Raw genomic sequence first — 7,627 nt, forward strand, 5'->3', positions numbered from 1 at the left:
GATCCTCAACAAGGTAAGTGAACAACTTCAGAAGTTACAAGCAGGCTTTTAAGGGAAAATGCCTCCTCCCACTCCTGCCCCTCAGTCCCTCAGTTATCAAGCTCCCTTTCCCAGGGGCAATCACTGAGACAAATTAATGGTGTTTTCTTTCAGACTAAATATGTACAAATATAGGTGCACATGGGTGCAGCATGCACACACACGTACACATACTCTACTGGACAGTCAGAGTTCTGTTCAGCAGCTTGCACCCTACGTCTAACATAACTTGGAGATCTTTTTCTCTTTGAACATAGAGTGGCTTACTTCTTTTTAGCAGCTACATTGTACTCCACTAGCCAGTCCCCTCTCGATAGACACTGAGGGTTTGCTCCATCTTTCATTGTTTCAGAGACTTGAGCCTAATGGACAAATAAGCAAACTCTGGGGCCCGCCTACCTGGGTATGAGCCCCAGCACCGCTACCTACTAGTGGTGTGAACTTGGGCACATTACTGTTCTAAAGTGGGAATAGTAAAAATTGTAACCTCCTGGTGTTTTGTGAGGCCTCCGTGGACACATGCCAAGCACTTGGAATATACTTAGAGTATAACGAGCCTCACTAAGTTTTAGGCACTTTGGTGAACATTATAATTTAAGCTACACAGGTGACTTTCTACAGGATGCATTTTCAGTAATAGGATTTAAAACATTGTTAGCTCTTGCCAAATTGCCTTCCATAGCAACTGTACATGCATCTTGGCTCCCTGAAGTCCTGCCCAAGTGGTTTGTTAGCAAACTTTTTAAAGACTTTTTTTATCTATTCATTTTAGAGAGAGGGAGAGCACAAGTGGTGGAGCATGGCAGAGGGCGAGGGAGACACAGACTCTGCGGTGAGCAGGGAGCCAGGCTTCAGGGCTCCATCCCAGGACCTGAGATCACGACCTGAGCCCCTGAGCCAAAGGCAGATGCTTAACTGACTGAACCACCCTGGAGCCTCTGTTAGCAAACTTTTTTGCTAATCTCATTGATGGAAAAACATCTAATTGTAGTTTAATTATTTCCCTTATTATGAGTAAACTTGAGTATCTCCTCATATGTTTAAAAGCCATTTATATTTCCTTTTCTGTCACTAACCTAGACTTACCCTTTGTCCTTTTTTTTCTATTAAGTTGCTGATTTTTTCCCTACTGACTTAGAGAAGCTCTGAATATATTAGCAAAATTAGTCCTTTGGCTATGAGATGCTTTGCAAATATTTCCCAAGCTTGGCATTTCGAATGGTATTTTGTAAGTCCAGTTGATCAATCTTTTCCAGTTTATTGACTTTGGGTCATACATTCAAGGCATTGACCATTCTATTTTTTAAAGTTGTCCCATATACTCTTCTAATACTTTTATAATTTTTTTTACAGTTTAATTTTTTATCTGAAATCTATTTTGATTTAAGGAGGAAGTTGTAGATCTGATCTTATTTTCATCCACATGGCTGCCTACCTGTTGAAACACCATCTTAGGCAGTTTGGAAAATGGATAAACCAATTTTCCCCAAATGATTGGATATGCCATCTTCATCATACTCTCAATTTCCTCATGTATATCTGTTTCTAGTCGTCTTATTCTATCCCATGTGTTTATTCACAAACCATGAACACATTTTAATGATCCATGCTTAATAAAACAGTACTTTTAGGCAGCGACTGGAGCTAACCTTCCTATATTCTTTTATTTGCTTCTTTTATAAATTTTTCTACATTTGCTTTCTGGTTTATTGTCTACACAGGGACTTTAGAGTAACTTTATTGAGTGAAAAACAATCTTATTGGTATATTTACTGGGACTGTCTATGGGATTATCCATTAGGATTTGGGGAGGGTTAACATTTACATTTTTAGCTCCCATATAACATTGCTTTGTGTATCTTCTATACTATAGCAAGGAGGTGGATATGCACATTCAGTAGCACTTTACACAAGAGGGACCTTATATTTCTATAAAACCCTGGGATGTACAAATTACCTAAAGAGGGGTGCCTGGGTGGCTCAGCTGGTTAAGCATCTGCCTTCAGCTCAGGTCATGATCTCAGGTCCTTGGATGAAGCCCTGGGTTGGGCTCCCTGCTCAGCAAGGGGGTCTGCTTCTCCCTCTCCCTCTGCCCCAGCTCCTGTGCTCTCATCTCTCTCTCTCTCACTTTCCCAAATTAAAAAAAAAATTAAAAAGTACCTAAGAAGATGACATTTCACTTATTCTGACACTAAGAGGTGAATGTTATTAGTTCTATTTTCAAGATGAAGCATTTGAAGCTTTAAAAGCTTAACACACTTACCAAAAGAATGCAGCTAGCTGATGCAGAGCTTGAGACCTGTGCCCCGATCCACCCTGAGCTTGTTCTAGAGTACTGCCACCTCTGTTAGGCTTCTGGCCGTGGATGAGTTCTGGATCTCTGGACATGATGGGACCAGATAGATAAATAATGTGGGAGGAGCCAGCATTGCAGAGGGTTTGCTTTTATTTGTAATTCTTGCTAACTTGCCCATTTGGCTGACTTCCCCCAAGTTGGTCAGTGGCACTGAGCGAACACTTTGTGTGTGCTGAGCTCGGTACCACACACTTTGGAAGGGGACAAGGGAGCAGTCTCAGTTCTCAAAGGAATTACAGGCTGCCGGTCAAAATGGGAGGGCCAGTAGCCTCCTCTTAGGCCAAGAGAAAGACTGACCCTTGGTCTTCAAAACTGCTGGCTAATGTTTCCAGATCACACAAACAGCTCCATCTGGAGTTTGGCCAGGCCGTGGTCTGGAGTTTGTCCAAAGGGAAAGTGATGTGTAAAGATGGAGCTGAGAAGAAGAGGGACTGATATCAGGCCTCATTGGAAAGGTAGGGAGAGTCTGTCACTTTGACTTGAGCATAGACAACGGGGTCCAAGTTCGCAGAATGTTTCTCAGTCAGGTGATTGTTCGTTTCTTCTGAGATTTTGAAAGTTACTTTAGCATAGGTAAGTGCTCCCTCCGGGGATGAGAGCTGCAGAGGAAGGAGGGGGAATGAGTGAGTTCAATTTGGAAGAAGGTGTCTCTTTAGAAGCCACTTGGAGGCTGTGGTCACAGATGGTCAAAGAAATGAGAGGTGCTCATGCCCAGTGTCCCAGAACAGTGTGGCCATCTTACCTTGGCTGGAGGATCATGGCCGGAGTGAGGGTCTAAGGGAGGATCCAGGGCCCAGGGACTGGAGTGACCTGCCACAGATGCAAGGAAAGAGAGGGACAAGTCTCAGTGGGGTGTGGAGGAATGAGAAGCCTCTCTCTCTGCAGGCTGGGGTGAGGGGGTGGGTGCTGGAGGTGGGAAAAGTGGACCATGGGGATGGCAGAGAATGGAGTGAGGGGTTCAGGTCCTTGGTCTGTGGACAAGGTGAGCTACCAGGGTTTTACTGTCCCTCAGAGCCAACTCCGTTCTCAATGGCGGAGCCAGAAGAGCTGTCCCATGTCTTGGAGACCACTTACATTTCCTGCAGCATTTTACAATGAAGAAGACGAGGGCCAGCAGAAGCAGCGTCAGCAGGACCCCAGCAAGAAAGGCGAAGGCCAAATGCTGGATGCTGTTTGGGCACAGAGAGGGAGCAGATAACATGCTGGACTTTTAAAAGGCCCCTGTCAAGACCAGAGGGTGACAGGTCCTGCCGGTGGGGACATCCCTGAAATAGCCCTCCTGCTGCTTAGGTGACTTTTACCCACTGCCCCTCAGCTTTTGGCTCTTGGATTCCAGAACTATTTGAGGCCTCGGTGAAAACTGTGGATTCTCATCCCCCTCAAAAAAAAAAAAATCTTCATAAGCCCCCTCCCCCACACAGCCAATTTTATCCATCGGCCCAGGGGATTCATGGATCTCTTGAGGGATCTCCAGGTTAAGAAACACACTCTAAAGATAAAAGCGATTCAGTTCCTTGGCTGTTGGTGGTGCCCGTCGCCCGGACCTCCCTCCCAAGTCCCATCACTGGGAGGTCGGCACAGCCTGCAGGGCCGCGCGGGGACTCCCTTACGCCGGGTGCTGCGGCGCGGTGGAGGCGGCGGCGACCGTCGCGACCGCGGGGCTCGGCTGGGGCTCGGGCTGGGGCTCGGGCTGGGGCTCCGGCTGGGGCTCGGTCGGCCTGTGGGAGAGCGCAGAGCATCAGGGCACCGAGCTGTGCAGCTGAAGCGTCCGGGGCACCCACCCTCCGCAAGCAGCCGGGAAGACAAACCATGGAGGCTCCGCGTTGCAAAGGGAGGACAGCGTTTTGTCTGCTGGATCCTTGACTTGACAACCAGCCGGGACCTCAAACCCAGCCTGCTGCCCACATGGAAGCGGGGCCCAGTGTGTAAGCCCCGTGAACCCCGCTGACCACCCAACGCACCTCTGCGGCTCTCTCCAAGATCTGATGGGCCCCCGGGCAGAGGCACACGGTGCCGGGGCCAGGCCGCAGACAACAAAAAGCGAAACCCAGAACTAGCATTTCCCAAAGTTTTGGGGAACTTGGCCTTGGAAACCGCTGCCCTCTTTAGTGTGTTCCCTTGTTTGTGGGGCAGCGTCACCAATAACCAGCCGAAGGTGGCCTCGGGCTGCTGGAGCAGCAAGGGAAGCCACGGGAGGGTCCCGTGCTGAGCCCCAGACCCCTTTTCCCCAAACTGGGAGGACAGACCGTTGCCCCCTGCTCCCTTTATCGCCCTTCCTGGCCTTAGGTACGGTTTAATTCCTCTAACTCGCAGCGCGGTCCCATTACAGCTCCGTGGCACACTTACTGGTTAATCCAGTCCATGTTGCCTTAGCAGTGAGGCTGGTAACGGTTTCTGTCCTGGACTTACCATCGTCGGGGGCAGGTCTGGAACCCCCTCCTCCCATGCCGTCTTCCTGAGAATAAAAAGTGTTCCTCTTAGAAAGCCTAGAAAGGAAGTGTGGCGGAGGGGGTGAACTCTGAGGCTGTGATTTTAGTATCAGAGCAGTATCAGTGAGAGGGAGAGGCTAGTGAAGCTGGGTGTTCTCGTGAGGTCAGCGGTCAGGGGCTTTATACATGTCGTGGTTATCATACCTCAACAGCCAGTCCTCCGCTTTGCCCTCCAGAAATGTGGTCTCAGCAGGGCACCAAGAATTGACTGATTGGCCCAGAACTAACTCACACCAACTAACCTCACAGGAGACTGATGTATAAACTGAAATGACATAAGGAGCATGTTGGTGTTACCAGTACATTCTATCAGAACATGTGAGAAAGACAGTTAAAACCAGTTTTGCTTAGAAAATATGGAATTGAACCAAGTATGGGAGAAAATGAATGGATGATTTTAATATTGAATGTCATAGAGGCCTCAGTCCTCCCTGGCAGTGCTGGCTAAGTCTTGACTCATTTTCTCATCGAGGTCCTTCCTCTAGGGTATATCAGAATTTTTATTCAGTTCAATGTACTATATTGTCTTTTCAAGTATGTCGGTATGTAGGCTATGGTTCTACATCTTATGTTAAGCTTTCTGTATTTTCCCTTTTATTTCCTTGTACTAGAAAAGTATAAAGTACCTAAAATCAGCAAAGTAAGATCACTCAAAATCCTACTACCTGTCGTTAATATTATAGCGCATTTCTTTTTAGTTATATTTCCATGCATTTCCTAAAAGCTAGTTGAGACTTCATATCTCTTTTTTTGTTGTTTTTACTGTTTTTTCTTTTATCATAAATATTCCTTCCATGTCACCCAAAACTTTCTACAAGCATTTTAAGTGGTGATAAGTCTTTCTGTTACAGCTATGTACTGTAGCTTGCTTAACTGGTTTCTTTGTTGATGAAAATGGTTTCCACTTTTTTTTTTTAAGTTTTTTTTTTAATTTATTTATTCATGATAGTCACACAGAGAGAGAGAGAGAGAGAGAGAGGCAGAGACACAGGCAGAGGGAGAAGCAGGCTCCGTGCACCGGGAGCCTGATGTGGGATTCGATCCGGGGTCTCCAGGATCGCGCCCTGGGCCAAAGGCAGGCGCCAAACTGCTGTGCCACCCAGGGATCCCTCCACTTTTATTTAATAAAATAATAAAACAATTTTAGGAAACCACAGTTTCATTTCATATTTAGGCATGCCCATGACAAGAATTTTTGGCTCTTCCAATACCTGCTGTATTTCAAGGTAGTTTATTTAGACAATAAATGCCATCTATTATTTGTGGTTAATTGTTCAGCTTTCAAAAATGTATCAATTTCTGAGTCCTAGACATGTGGAGGGTCAGGAGAAGGATATCTCATTGCCATGTACCAGTTACAACAGCAACAGTGTCATTAAGTGCCTTAAAATCGATCAAATAGGGGCAGCCCAGGTGGCTTAGTGGTTTAGCGCCGCCTTCAGCCCAGGGTGTGATCCTGGAGACCCGGGATCGAGTCCCATGTCAGGCTCCCTGCATGGAGCCTGCTTCTCCCTCTGCCTGTGTCTGTGCCTCTGTGTGTGTGTGTCTCTCATGAATAAATAAATAAAATCTTTAAAAAGAAAAAAAGTAAATCAAATAACATAATCTAGGATAAAATGATGACAGGGAAATCTGGTGAGAATTCTGAGACACAGGAATAGGAAGCTCACCATCTGTAGCAGAATCATCAGTGGTAACAATTTTTCTAGCACTTTTTGCTCTTTTTCTAATTTAAAAGCCAACAGTGCTCTTTGTAGAGTACCATGAAATATTTATAGAGTATTTTTTAAATATTGAAATATATGTTTGACCTAAAAAGAACATGATCTTATCCTATGAATTTATACTAGGCTTCACTACTGAGGAGGTGGAAGATGAGAGGATCATAGGTTTCTGTAAAATCTTAACCTTCACATAAATGGCTCTGAATTTACAACTGTCCTAAAGAAATGCTGCTATAGCCACCTTTAAAATTTTTGGGTCACCCCACCCTGAAAGACAAAACCATCACGCAGTGCCGCAGGGAAATAAATACTCACGGATTCAGGCCAAGAAAAAGAGAAACACATTTCCACTTGAAAACAACACCCCAAACGTTTGACAGAGCATAAATTAAAATAGAAACAGTGCTATATATACTTTTTCACGTTTTGTCCATTACTGGAGACTCTTACTGATTGCCATAAAATCCACCAGTTACATACAGCCACTCAAATACAACCCTTCTCTCCCTAAATAAAGTTAAACAGAAAGCAAAAATGAGAAACCACTAAAAATTAGATGACATTTTCTTTTGGTAAGTGATTATTTCATCTAGATTAAAAGCATGGGGTAAATCCATTTACCTTCTAAGAAAAAGTCCGGTCATAAGATGTCAATCGTTTAAGACTGAACTTTTCACTTGTTTCCGTGACTACTCCTGCTTTTCAGAGATGACGAAATAATGATTTACTGGTACTAGCCCATCAAGCTGTGTGTTGCAAAGATCTTGTCTAAACTTGAGGTCAAACTTCCTCTTTTAGCCAACACTATCTATCTCTCTCTATATTTTTAAATTATTGTTATAATATCACCTGTTTTTAATCCCATGAACAGCTTCTTTTATATCTTTTGACATGTAAACACCAGAACACAGGGGGTTAAGACAAGTTTATTTCTAAGTAAGTATTTATTAAGTATTTAACCACCATGTGAGATAAGGTGAAAGTCCCATCAATATGACATTATCATTGTCACCAAGCAT

The 7,627-nt window shown here is 44.7% G+C and overlaps 1 protein-coding gene across 4 annotated transcripts; it reads right to left on the reverse strand.

The window, feature by feature from the left end:
• Positions 1-2,467: 2,467 nt before the first annotated feature.
• On the reverse strand, positions 2,468-7,382 carry C17H1orf162 (chromosome 17 C1orf162 homolog). Of its 4 annotated transcripts, XM_049096014.1 has the most exons (8): positions 7,230-7,290; positions 7,024-7,115; positions 5,029-5,149; positions 4,742-4,850; positions 4,006-4,113; positions 3,470-3,564; positions 3,138-3,205; positions 2,468-2,994 (listed from the first exon to the last, which is right to left on the reverse strand). In XM_049096014.1, exons 4-8 carry the CDS (start codon positions 4,756-4,758, stop codon positions 2,833-2,835), a joined length of 450 nt encoding a protein of 149 aa, XP_048951971.1. In that variant the 5' UTR covers positions 4,759-4,850; positions 5,029-5,149; positions 7,024-7,115; positions 7,230-7,290; the 3' UTR covers positions 2,468-2,832. The 4 variants fall into 4 exon arrangements, with proteins under 4 accessions (XP_048951971.1, XP_048951970.1, XP_048951973.1 ...); XM_049096013.1 differs by lacking the exon at positions 7,024-7,115 and having other exon boundaries at positions 7,230-7,382; XM_049096016.1 differs by lacking the exon at positions 7,024-7,115 and having other exon boundaries at positions 4,742-4,881; positions 7,230-7,382.
• Positions 7,383-7,627: the final 245 nt, after the last annotated feature.

The sequence above is a fragment of the Canis lupus genome, chromosome 17 (genome assembly GCF_003254725.2).
Source record: "Canis lupus dingo isolate Sandy chromosome 17, ASM325472v2, whole genome shotgun sequence".
Lineage (NCBI taxonomy): Eukaryota > Metazoa > Chordata > Mammalia > Carnivora > Canidae > Canis > Canis lupus.

Excerpts from the sequence above, each read along its gene's own strand:
- C17H1orf162 (XM_049096013.1), bottom strand. Across the intron at positions 3,565-4,005 it reads ACCGCGCCGCAGCACCCGGC|CATCCAGCATTTGGCCTTCG; the intron begins GTAAGGGAGTCC and ends GTGCCCAAACAG. Across the intron at positions 3,206-3,469 it reads TGTAAAATGCTGCAGGAAAT|GTCACTCCAGTCCCTGGGCC; the intron begins GTAAGTGGTCTC and ends CATCTGTGGCAG.